This window comes from Carlito syrichta, unplaced genomic scaffold (genome assembly GCF_000164805.1).
Source record: "Carlito syrichta isolate Samal-C Ts95f unplaced genomic scaffold, Tarsius_syrichta-2.0.1 Scaffold130554, whole genome shotgun sequence".
In the NCBI taxonomy this organism is placed as follows: domain Eukaryota; kingdom Metazoa; phylum Chordata; class Mammalia; order Primates; family Tarsiidae; genus Carlito; species Carlito syrichta.
In genome coordinates, this window is record NW_007074650.1 from 415019 (window position 1) to 428796 (window position 13778).

Here is a 13778-nt window from a genome sequence, read left to right on the forward strand (position 1 = left end):
TTATTGTAGAGATGAGGTCTCGCTGCCCAGGCGGGTCTCGAACCTGCGGACTCAGGCAATCCACTCACCTCAGCCTCCCAAAGGCGCGGGATTACGGGCTGAGCCACCGAGCCCGGCTGAGACTTGTGTTTTAAACCAGCAGTCACAGAAGGAAAGAAATTCCCTCCTTCGTTCCTTATTTACTCATTTTCAATGGAGTCTGGGTTTTTGTTTTTGTTTTGCTTTAGTTCAAGTTTAATAGGAATTACAAAAGATTAGTGGACTGATGCCCCATTACTAGTAGGTGCCTCAGTCACATCAGATGGCTTGCCCCATGGCACATCTCAGGCCATTCTCACCAGGGGAAGGAAGGCTGGCCTCCCCAGCCCCTGTAGGAAAGTCCTGTCCTATCCTATCCTACTCCACATCTTGGCTAAATCTAAAGTCTTGTTTTTAAGCATGAAAAAAGAGGCCAGGTGCAATGACTCATATCTACTTTGAGAGCACTTTGGGAGGCTGAGATAGGAGGATCACTTGAAGCCAGGAGATGGAGAACAGCCTGGGCAACACAGTGAGACACAGTCTCTACAAAAAATAGCAAAATTAGCCAGATGTGATAATGTGTACCTGTAGCCCTAGCCACTTGGGAGGCTGAGATGAGAGGATCACTTGAGCCCAGGAGTTCAAGGTTCCTTTGAGCTATGATCACAACACTGCACTCTGGTCTGAGTGACAGAGCAAAACCCTATCTATTACAATAAAAATAAAAAGCATGAAAACCTGGGTATGGTGATTTATGCTTGTAATCCCACTACTTTGGGAGGCTAAAACAGAAGAATTGTTTGAGCCTAGGAATTCAAGACCAGCTTAGGCAACATAGCATGACCTCATCTCTACAAAAAAACCCAAAAATTAACTGGGCATGGTGGCATGTGCCTGTAGTCCCAGCTACTCGGGAAGCTGAGGCCAGGAGGATTGCCTGAACCTAGGAAGTCGAGGCTGCATTGAGTCACTGCTTTCTAGCATGGGAGACAAAGTGAGACCCTTTGGGAGGGAGGGAGGGAAAAGGGGAAAATTATGTAATTTGGTTAACTGTTTAGGCAAAATATGCATTCAAAGATGGAACCTAAATAGATGGAGAAGCCAGGTATAGTGGCTCATGCATATAATCCCAGCCGAGGTGAGAAGATTGCTTGAGCCCAGGGGTTCGAGACTAGCCTAGGCAACTTGGCAAGACCTTGTCTCTACAATAAATAAAAAATTAAGCGGGTGTGGTGACCTGTGTCTGTAGTTCCAGCTACTTGGAAAGCTGAAGCAGAAGGATTACCTAAGTCCAGCAGGTTGAGGCTACGGTGGCCTTGAGCATGCCATTGCACTCCAGCCTGGGTGACAGAGTGAGACGGACTCAAAAAAAAAAAAAAAAAAATCAGAGGGAGGCAGGTATCTTATGCAAACTATGCTTGGAAACCCAAACTTAAACTGACAGGTGAAATCATTAAAAGATCAATTAGGAAGAAAGTAATAAAAACTGCTATGCAAAAAAAATTAAATCTGTTGTTTTCCCTGAGACTTGTTAGATGCTTTTTTTTTTTTTTTAAGTTGGAGTCTCTGTCGCCCAGGCTGAAGTGCAGTGGCACACTCATGGCCACCCCAGCATTGACTTGCTAAGCTCTGGTGATCCTTCTGCCTCAGCCTTTCAAGTAGCCAGAACTACAGGTGTGCTACCACGCCCAGCTAATTTTTGATGTATTGTGGAGACGAGATCTTGACAAGTTGCCCGGCTGGTCTTGAACCTGCGGACTCAGTCAATCCACTCACCTCGGCTCCCCAAAGTGGTGGGATTACAGGCTGAGCCACCGAGCCCAACCTGTCAGATGCTGTTATTCCACATAATAAGTAATTTAGTTGTTGATATTGTTATTTATTCTAGTCAAATGTCAATTAATTTAGTACCAGATAAAATAGTTCCTTGTAATAGTTAATTAAAAATTAACTAATTTTTCAAAGAGAGACATTCGTTTAGGTATATTTTAGAAAATTCAATTATTTTTTTCATGCTAAATTGATCGCAAAACAAATAAAAATTTCCTTTTTTTGAAAAATAATGCTGTAATTTCATTCTTTTTTATGGCAGTGTAGTATTCCATGGTAGATATGTACCACATTTCTTTATTCAGTTCATTGTTGATGGACACCTGGGTTGATTGCATGTTTTCACTATTGAGAATAGTGCTTCAACAAACATACAAGTGCAAGTGTCTTTTTCATAAAACAAAAAACACAATTCTTCTTTAAGGCCTCAGACACTGTAGCCCTGGGTGAGCTTCACTGAAGTATCAAAACTGCATCTTGCTTGATGAGAAGTGGAACAAGCAGGCAGTACCTATGCCAGCTCTGCTTAGTGCCTGCAAAGTCAACTTCTTGCAAAAAAAAAAAAGGGCATCATATGGGTCATCTACCTTGTGTCTGGTTCACTGTCTTTGCTCAGGAGCATTGTTTTCTCACTCTATATTGAGATTTGTTTTGTGTGTTTATGTTTTCCTGTAAAAAGCTAAACAATGATCAGGAAGACTTAAAGAATTACTGGGATGCTCAGTCCCTCCATGTACTAGAGCAATGTTTGTTTGTTGGTTTCATGGGGTCTGAAACTGATACAGTATGGAGACGGGGAAGGGAAGTGTTTTGTTTTTTTGATTTGGAGTCTCATTCTGTCATCCAGACTGGCATACTCATGGCCACCTCCCAGCATCGACCTGCTGGGCTCCAGAATCGTTCTGCCTCGGCCTTCCAAGTAGATGGAACTGCAGGCACACGCTACCACGCTCAGCTAATTTTTTAATTTATTGTAGAGACGAGGTCACACCAAGTTGCCTGAGTTGGTCTCAAACCCGTGGGCTCAGGCAATCCACTTGCCCAAAGTGCTGTGATTACAGGCTGAGCCACTGAACCCAGCATGGAGCTTTTTGAAAAAAGATGAAATTGACTACATATTTAAGAACAGGGTCTTGGAACAGCCCTGACCCTTAAGTCCCATTAGCTTCCTAGCAGATATTTCTCTGATCTTGATAGTGGTGGAGGTAGCGGTGATGTTGGTGAGTGTTAATACATGGACCACTTATGTTCCAGGCACTGATCCAAGCAGTTTTTATACATCAGTCCTTAAAACAATGCAAAGCACTGTAGTAGAGAAACAGAGAAGCCATGTCCAAGGTCACACTGCTGAGAAGTAGAGTTGCTAGGGCAGAAGGGAGGGGCAGGAGAAGAAAGAACACTAAGCTGAGAGCAGAGGCCTCCAACACCAGCCTTACCACTCTTCCGTTCAGGAACCCTTGGAGGAAAAGAATCACTTAACCGTTTGCACTTAGAGACACCCATTGGTCATCTACCAGCAACTTGACTGCACTTTCTTACAAAATAGTGAAAAACGACTCACTTCATATTAAATAGTATAGCGTTGGAAGCAATTATTTTATTGTAGTGATATTTGGCTTCTGGTGGAATTTTGGACATGGAGCAACTTATTTATGACAAAAAAAATCAAAATTTTATATCTTATATTTTTCTAATATGTAGTAATGTGTGAAACAGTCACTGAAATGCGTTGCAGGTTCATGGATCTATGTTGTGCAATAGTAATTTCTTTGATGTCTTACACCTGGTGTTTTTTTATTGGAGCAGACAATGCAGTCTTGTTTCCTTCCTCCCACATTAATAATATGTATTTTATTGTCCCGCCTGTGCACTACTGTGAGAGCACACATTCTCTTTCCACGTAGCACCAGCTGATTTTTTTTTTTTTTTTTTTTGAGTTGGAGTCTCACTCTGTCGCCCAGACTGGAGTGCAGTGGCCGCTCCCAGCCACTGCAGCCTTGACCTGCTGGGCTCCGGCGATCCTTCCACCTCAGCCTTCCGAGTAGCCGGAATTACAGGCGCACACAACCATGCCTGGCTAATTTTTTGATTTATTGTAGAGATGAGGTATCACCAAGTTTCCCAGGCGGGTCTCGAACCCGTGGGCTCAGGCAATCCACTCACCTCAGCGTGGTATTACAGGCTGAGCCACCGAGCCCGGCTGATATATTTTTTAAATATATATCTCAATTTATGTTCCATTTCTTTATTTGCTTTTTCATGTAAGTTGAATGGAAAACTTCAAGGAAACATACGTTTCTGAAAAATTTGTACTGGTGTAGATTTGTCCTCTGTCAGTACTCTCTTTATGTCCCCTGAGAAGGGGACATCTGAGTGGTTTGCTAGATTTACGATGTCCCCTCAGAGTGCAAGGGCTTCCTTTGCATGTACTTCCTTGATTTCATTTGTAAAACAGGAATATTGATGCATGCCATGACCTCTTCACTCTGTTGGGCTGAGGTCAAGAGCAGGTATGAAAGTGCTTTGTGAAGGTAAAGTGCTTGGTTATGTAGTGTGATATTAAATAGCTTTCTATTCCACCTGAATACTGTAGTTAAGCCTTGCAAATGTATTTAACTTTGCTTACTTTTTGCTTCACTTCTAATGTCTCTAAATTTATTTCTTTGACATGCTTTTTTTTTTTTTTCAGGTTACTTGTCTGCAAGACTTTTTTGGTGATGATGATGTTTTTATTGCATGTGGACCAGAAAAATTCCGTTATGCCCAAGATGACTTTGTCTTGGATCATAGTGGTAAGGAAATGTATTGACCAATTCATTGACCATCTTGGTAACCTCTGAAATGAAGGCTTGGGGGTTTAGCCACTCGGTGTGTGTTAAGAGGTCTGGCTTGTTGGAGACAGATAACATTGGCAGTACTCTTTTTGACCTAATGAAGATACAAAATGACATGAAAGTATTTGCCTAGTTATAGAAAAGAAATGAAAACCCAGCACCAAATTCAGGTAGTTTGAACTGTTACCAATTCAGTTTCATCCTTTCTTACTGTATTTTGCCTCTGAAATGCTTTGTGCCCTCCTTCAGAATAGTGATTGGCTGTGCCACCATAAGTGCCTGGATAGCATTGAATATGAAGTGTCTAATTGTCCATTTTTCATGATATGTGTGTACCTAAGGAAATACATAAAATAACTAAATTATTAAACTGTTAATGGTGGTTATCTGAGGTTTCTTTTACCCTGTTGTTTTACTTGCTATATGTATATATTTTTTTAGTTGGGGGCTCACTTCGTCACCTAGGCTGGAGTGTACCCATGCTCACAGCCACCCCAGTGTCAACCTGCTGGGCTCTGGCGATCCTTCTGCCTCAGCCTTCTTAGTAGCCGGAACAACAGGCGCATGCTACCACGCCCGGCTCATTTTTTGATTTATTGTAGAGATGAGGTCTCTCCAAGTTGCCCAGGCTGGTCTCGAACCCACAGGCTCAGACAGTCTACTTGCCTTGGCCTCCCAAAGTGCTGGGATTACAGGCTGAGCCACCGAGCCTGGCTGTAATTTTTTTTTTTAATTGAGAACATGCATTATTTATTTTGCACTTGTGTGCTGCTTAACAACATTTTGGTCAGTCAATGACCACATGTATGATGGTGATCCCATAAGATTATAATATCGGCCGGGCATGGTGGCTCACGCCTGTAATCCCAGCACTTTGGGAAGCCTAGGTGGGAGGATTGCCTGAGCCCACAGGTTTGAGACCAGCCTGGGCAACTTGGTGAGACCTCATCTCTACAGTAAATTAAAAAAAAAATTAGCCAGGCACGATGGCGCGTACCTGTAGTTCCAGCTACTTGAAAGGCTGAGGCGGAAGGATTGCCAGAGTCCAGCAGGTTGAGGCTGCAGTGGCTGTGAGCATGCCACTGCACTCCAGCCTGGGCAACAGAGTGAGACTCCAACTCAAAAAAAAAAAAAGATTATAATACTGGCCAGGCATGATGGCTCACTACTATAATCCAGCAGTTTGGGAGGCTGAGGTGAGAGGATTGCCTGAGGCTGCTGGTTCGAGACCAGTCTGGGCAACTTGGCAAGGCCTCATCTCTACAATAAATCAAAAAATTAGTTGGGCATGGTGGCGTGTGCCTGTAGTTCTGTCTACTTGGAAGGCTGAGGTGGAAGGATCGCCTGAGCCCAGCAGGACGAGGCTGTGGTGGCCTTGAGCATGCCACTGCACTCCAGCCTGGGCGACAGAGTGAGACTCCAATTCAAAAAAAAAAAAAAAGATTATAATACCTTTACTGTATCTGGTCTATGTTTAGATATGCAGATACCATTGTGTTACAGTTGCCTACAGTATCCAGTATAGTAACATGGTGTACACATGTGTAACATAGGAGCAATAGGCTGTACCATCCAGCCTAGGTGTGCGGTAGAGGTTGTACCTTCTAGGTTTGTATATGTATACTCTCTGATTTTCATACAGCGACAAAATCACTTGACACGTTTCTCATAACATATCCTCAATGTTAAGTGACACATGATACATATTTAGAAAAAAATGAAGCTATTTCATGGGTGGGATGAAAAAAAATCCCTTTTTCTTGATTTTAGCCAATTATGGAGTTTTCAACTATTTAGCATAATAATCTCAGTGATTTCAAATGTTATTCTGGGAATATGCCACTGTACTCCAGCCTGGGTGACAGAGTGAGACCCCCAACTCAAAAAAAAAAAAAAAAAAAGGCAACTTCTCTCAGGTCCCCTCCCACTATAGGAGCTTTTCTGTCTTAGTAAGTCCTACTTAAAAAAAAATCCTTAAAATTAACTGGACACATTGGCTCGCGCTTGTCATCCCAGCACTTTAAGAAGGGGAGATGAGAGGATTACTTGAGTTCAGGGGTTCAAGACAAGTTTGGGCAACTTAGCCAAGCATGGTGGCGCATGCCTGTGGTTCCTGTGGTTCCAGGTACTTGGAAGGCTGAGGAGGAAGGATCACTTGAGCCTAGCAGGTCAAGGCTGCAGTCACCGTGAGTGTGCCACTGCACTCCAGCCTGGGCTACAGAGTGAGACTCTGACTCAAATAAATGAATGAATGAATGAATGAATGAATAAATAAATAAATAAATAATCTAATCTTAGTTAAGTAACAAAATTCTCTATTAAGAACGAGCTGAGTGCAAGACTGGCTCCAATACCTAAATCCAGTGTGTGGTTATCAAGATCAAGGTTATTGGCTCTCTGTATATCCTGCTCATATAAGAGTAGCAGTGCTTTTAAGATGTTTCTAACTAATCCACACACCACACCTTTCAACAATGAAATACTTTCTAACATCCCCAACACTAATTAAGCAAGCAGAAGTTGCTTCCTTTGTATAAAGTTTTGATTAGAGTCTTTCAAATGCTAACTAGCCTCCCTGGTGTGTATTTTCCTGATTAGTACACTTCACTTGTCAATTTACTGCCCCTGGGGTATAGATTAAAACTAACTAACACACATTTTTAATCTTCCTGCATAAATTGAAGTATTTTAAAATAAATTACAGACAATATGTTACCTAATTTAATCCTTATAACAAACCTGTGAAGTGGATTTTATTCCTATTCCAATTTCATTGGGAGGGGGTGGGAAACAAGACTTAGAATCAAGGTTCCCTAGTTAGCAAATGTTAAATCAAATTCATAATTCATACAAAATCGACATAACTCCAAAACTCATGCTCTTAATTATCCAAATTAGAAGCATTATTTTAGCTATAATTACTTCTGGTACTCGAAACAATATTTTATTTGACGATTTATGAAAAGACCAGTTATCGTTTAAAGCCAATTTCCTCATTTTTGATGTCCCATGCTTGTGGAAGATGGAAACTGAGACAGTAAGGAGTTCATGAGTTAGACTCTCATACCCTTTTAAAATAAGTTAATGAAGGAGTTGGGAGAGGATAATAAAATTGTAGTCTTTGCCTATCAGTGCTACTGATTTTTTTTTAAAGTTGCACATATACAATTAGGCTGTGTATGTTTGTGTATATTAATTGAGGACACTGAGATGTCTTTATTCATTAACAACTCTGTCTGGAACAAGGAGGTGATGTCACAAGATGTGTAGCCTAGCTGAAGGTCGCCTCAGGTGTACTTCTGGGATGACTGCCTTGTATGTTAAGTTGTTTGACAGCAATAGAGAAATGATCAGATAATGGTTCTAGGCAGTAGACTACAATCACATGTAATCTGCCTTTAGTTGGCATTATTACCAAACTTTTTTAATGCACTTTTGTTCCTTTCTAGAATGCCGTGTCCTGAAGTCATCTTATTCACGCTCCTCAGCTGTTAAGTATTCTGGATCCAAAAGCCCTGGGCCCTCTCGACGCAGCAAATCACCAGCTTCAGGTAGTTACTGGAAAAGAAATAGGTGACTGTAGAAGGAACAGAACATTTTCCTTCAGTTTTCTTGAATTATTACAAATTAGCCATTTTTGTCAGGTTCGTGTACAACCAGATTTCAGAACATATAGATGATATGATTTTTGAAAACCAAAATTAAGTCTGTTTCAATCACTTACAGTCATTCTCCTAAGAGACCTGGGTGTTTTTGTTTTGACACATTTTCCTCATTATCTGGAATCTTCTGGTATTTACATAGAAGGGTTTCATATTTTGACTACTAGAATCTGCTTTTCAGATTTTGTGCTGTATGATTGCAGATACTTACTGTCTTAACATAATTAACTCTTACTATTTTAAAGCACATAAATACACTCCACGCAGAAGTGTTTTTACTTGATACATTTCCACTGATGATTTTTCCTTCCTCAAGCAATATAATAGGAACAACAATTACTGTTGAAAAGGATTACTTACTTAAGAGTCAGACCTACCTGTAATTTTGTTTCTTTCAGGATTTAAGCCTAGAGAGTTGTCATAATTTTGACTGTTGATATTTTAAGAAATTTGATGCATAAAAAAACTCAATATGTATTGATTCTATGGGTTTAAAGTAATTAAGAATGCGTTTGTTGATACCATTTCCCATTGAGGAAAGAATTGTGAAAAACTGATTTAACAGATGGAGAATCTAGATCATGTGAAAGTAGTATCAAGGACAAGAGTCTCAAGCATCCAGCTTTATTAAAGACCGATTCTATTGGACATTCCACTGTTCACCCCTTCTGCTCCAGCACCCACCCACTTTCTTTAGGGCAGGTGCAGGTTTTCTTACCCTCTTTTGTATAAACAGACCTGCTGAATAATCACTCTCCTTACTGTCTTCTCTTGCTCTGTGTATACTGCATGTGGGCAGTAAAGAGGAGTGGCCACTACTCCAGTGCCTATTCTACAACCAAATCCCCAGGTGAGCCATGATTATGATGGCTTTGTTGCTCTGCTGGGTTTTTGTTTCTGTCTTTTGCCACATTTCTGTTTCCTTTTTGCTCCATTTCCATGAACGTGTCTGGCTTATTCCAGTGTGCATCTGTGTGGTATGAAATGCTTCTCAATGCATAAGACACTTCAGCCACTTTTGTGTATTAGAGAACTGGTTGTCATCAGAAAATTGCCAAGTGCCCATCTGTGTGTAGTCAAAAATACAAAGTGATCAAGGAGGAAGCATGCTGCCTCACGGGGCCCGTTCTAGTTTATTTTGGAAAATTCTGTTACTGAAAAGGCTAAAGTTTGTTGGTAATAAGAATGGCCATATTAGCCAGGCGTGGTGGCTCGTGTCTATAATCCCAGCACTTTGGGAGGCAGGCAAGAGGATTGCCTGAACCCATGGGTTCAAGATCAGCCTGGGCAACATGGGAAGACTGTCTCTACAATAAGTAAAAAAATTAGCCAGATGTGGTGGCATGTGCCTGTGGTTCCCACTACTTGGAAGATTGAGGTGGAAGGATCCTCTGAGCACAGAAGGTAGAGGCTGCAGTGACCATGAGCATGTCACCGAACTCCAGCCTGGGTGACAAAGTGAGATTCCAATTCCAAAAAAAAAAAAAGAATGGCCATAGAAGAAATTGTATTATTCTGCCCTCACCCCCACCCCACCCTGGGCTAAGAGTTTAGGAATCATTAAAACCTAGAATTGGTAGTACTTTTCAATAGCATATGCCAGAGTAGGTTTATCAGGTGTATTTAGTCCATGCAAGGAGGCAGCACTGCAATATTTCTAGTCTTCAGTTATTTTCCTAGAGGGATAGATTGAACCCACTCTCTCTAAAAATGTGACAGTTAACAATATGGATATTTGTATCTAAAGATATCTCTCTGCTATTAACCTTATTTCACATTGTATTATGCCCTCTGTAAAGAATCTAGGAAAGCTTAAATATAATATGAAATTTGCATTAATACCTGGGCTGAACAAATAGTGAACGTAGGTTCCTGTGAAGTCTACCTACTGTTTTTGGTGATAAGCTTACAGATGCTTAGAACATCAGTAAAACTGTTAAATAGCCAGGTACGGTGGTGGGTACCCATAGTCCCTGCTACTTGGAGACTGAGATGGAATGATCCTTTGAAACTAGTAGTTCCAGCATGTAGTGTGCTGTGATGATCACACCTGTGAACAACCACTGCACCGTAGCCTGAGCAATGTAGTATGACCCTATCTCTATAAAAACAAAAAGAAAGAAAAGAAAAAGAATTGTTTTAAATAAAAGGGAGAGTGATTCAAGAATCAGGTATGATTAATTCAATTTTGTTCTCCTGGGGTCTAAAGAGGAAAATTAGCATATTGAACAAAAAACATGTTTCATAGCCACATTTGTCTTGCAGACCAACTGTTCGAATATAGCCTAATAAATGTATAAATAATTCTTAACTTGAATTTGGAACACTTAGAATCTGTTTAAGGAAAATCACAGCATGCTAATACACAAAATTTTCAACTGACCAGGTGTGGTGGCTCATGCCTGTAATCCCAGTACTTTGGGAGACTGAGGTGGGAGGATTGCTTGAGCCCACGAGTTGGAGATTAGCCTGGGCAATATAACAAGACACGGTCTCTACATAGAAGTTTAAAAATTAGCTGAGAATGGTGGTGTACACCTGTGGTCCTAGCTACTTGGGAGGCTGAGGCAAGAAGATCCCTTGAACTCTGGAATTTGAGACTGCAGTAAGCTATGATCATGCCACTGTACGCCAGCCTAGGTGACAGAGTGAGACCCTTTATCAAAAAATATAAATAAATAAATAGGCCATGTGCAGTGTCTCATGCCTGTAATCCCAGCACCTTGGGAGGCATTCGAGGCCAGCCTGGGCAACTTGGTGAGACCTCATCTCTACAGTAAATAAAAAATATTAGATGGGCATGGTGGTACACAACTATGTTTCCAGCTACTTGGAAGGCTGAGGTGGAAGGATCGCCTGAGCCCAGCAGGTCGAGACTGCAGTGACTGTGAGCATGCCACTGCACTCCAGCCTGGGCGACAGAGTAAGACTCTCACTAAAAAACAAAGAATAAAATAAAATAAATAAACTGAGTCCATAATTGGATTTTAATTATTAATAGAGTAGGCCTCATACTCATCAAGTAAAAGTTGTGAGATTTTAAAACCACATTCCAGAGAGCAAAAGGTCTTATTTATGAGACAGTAATTTAAAATATATTCCACACTTATTGCCGTTATAGAAAACTGAAAGCCTGAGTCAACTGCCAGGACTTGAGTATGATTCTGAAGAAAGTTACTATATTTATCTGCATAGCTTTTCCTTCCCTCTCCCTTCCACCAGGAAGGAGAGAGTTTTGTATTGCTAAATGTCACAAGAGACTACTTTAGTTGTGGCATACCTGTTGCCATTTAGAAAATTCCATGGGGCCGGGCTCGGTGGCTCAGTCTGTAATCCCGCGCCTTTGGGAGGCTGAGGTGAGTAGATTGCCTGAGACCGCGGGTTCGAGACCCGCCTGGGCAGGCGAGACCTCATCTCTACAATAAATCAAAAAATTAGCTGGGCGTGGTAGCGCGTGCCTATAATTCTGGCTACTCGCAAGGCTGAGGCGGAAGGATTGCCGGAGCCCAGCAGGTCAAGGCTGCGGTGGCCGGGAGCGGCCACTACACTCCAGTCTGGGCGACTCCAACTCAAAAAAAAAAAAAATTCCATGGGACTAATTGGAATTTCAAACAGAGCTGATAACTTTGTAAGGATGATATTTCTTTTGCAATCTTGGGATAGGAGTCCTGCTTTGAGTGAAGTCTTCTGGTTGACTAAATTCTTCAACTCTCTGTCAAAATAGCTAAATAATGTGTAATAATCCCATGGATATTAAGCTGGATAACTTAAATGGGTAAGTGGTTACCATAATTTGTGTCTTAAAAATCCTTGTTGGTTTCTAGCTTGTGTCTCTTTCATAATCTTCCATGAGAAAACATATTCAGAGTGAACAAATAAATAAAAATCCCCAAGTATATTTCTTCTTCCCTTACAGTTGAGGCAAGGGGGATAGAATTTTGGGGTAGACAGTAAGAGTGTAGTAGAGGAATGGAAGCATGGAGAAGGTGCTGGCTGGTTGTCACATACCTCCCACTTGGTGGCAGCAGTGACAGGGAGGTTACACGTGGCACTGTCCTGGGTCCCTTCTAAAAATCCGGAGAACTACACAAGTACGTAAAATTAAGAACTACTCATTGGAGAACATTTTTTATAACCTTCCAAATGCTATCAAAAACTTAGAGGCCTACCTGTGATTAATATCTCTAAGATCAGAGTTATTTGGAAGAAAATATGAATAATATAGTTATTGGCCCCATGAAATTCCTGGCAGTGAGTTTTGTGAAGAAACTGTGCTTACACAGGGGATTTTGTTGTTGTTGTTGTTCAGAGTCTCACTCTGATACCCAGGCTGGAGTGCAGTGGTATGATTATGCTCACCATAGCCTTGATCTCCTTGCTCAGATGATCCTTCTGTCTCAGCCTCCTAAGTAGCTGGAACTGTAGGTCAGCGCCACCACGCCTGTTTTTTTTTTAATAGGGATGCATGTTGCCCAGGCTGGTCTTGAACTCCTGGATTCAAGCAATCCTCCCCACTTCAGCCTCCCAAAGTATTGGGATTACAGGTGTTGAGCCACCACACACAGCCTGGAGATGTATTTTTAGAGAGACTGGTCTGCTACAAAGATCACCATCTGCAGGACGGATTGTCCTCCTTTAGTACCTTTCCTGTTACCATTCCAAGGAAGCCTTTGCTGTCAGGGTAACTTTGGAATGCTGGTGAAAACTAACAGTACTTAGGATTAGGAACTGGTGACCTGTGGGTTGCTGTGTGGGATAGAGAAAAATAAAAAAGGAAAATCGAGTCTCAGCTCACAGCAAGGTTACTAGTTTATTGCCCTTAATAATCTCTATTTTCTATCAATCCCCTCTAAAGAGATTTTACTTTTTAGAGCAGTTTTAGGTTCACAGCCAAATTGAGTGTGAGCTATACATTTTCTATGTACCCTCTGCCCCAAACGTGCATGGCCTCTTCTATTATCAGCATCTTCCTTTAGAGTGGTATATTTGTTACAGTTGATGAACCTACATTGACAGACACATCGTTACCATCCATAGTTTACATTAGGCTTCATTCTTGTTACACATTTCAAGGGGTTAGACAGATTTGTAATTACATACACTCACCATCATAGTATCATCCAGAGTAGTTTCACTGCCCTAAAAACCCTTTGTGTTCTACCTTTCAAATAAATTATGTAAGAGAAATAACATTAGCCGGGCTCGGTGGCTCAGCCTGTAATCCCATGCCTTTGGGAGGCTGAGGTGAGTGGATTGCCTGAGCCCGCGGGTTCATAGTCCTGCCTGGGCAGCGAGACTTCATCTCTACAATAAATAAAAAAATCAGCCGGGTGTGGTAGTGCATGTTTGTAATTCCGGCTACTCGGAAGGCTGAGGCGGAAGGATCGCCAGAGCCCAGCAGGTCGAGGCTGCGGTGGCCGGGAGCAGTCAC

General features: G+C 41.6%; 1 protein-coding gene across 1 annotated transcript in view; it reads left to right on the plus strand.

Annotated features, from left to right (window-relative positions):
* Positions 1-13778, plus strand: part of DCLK2 (doublecortin like kinase 2) — a 178879-nt gene that overhangs the window by 105585 nt on the left and 59516 nt on the right. Inside the window, exons 3-4 of the mRNA XM_021708076.1 lie at positions 4541-4643; positions 8135-8236. Of these exons, the coding sequence (XP_021563751.1) occupies positions 4541-4643; positions 8135-8236 (205 nt within the window). The remainder of the gene's footprint in view (positions 1-4540; positions 4644-8134; positions 8237-13778) is intronic.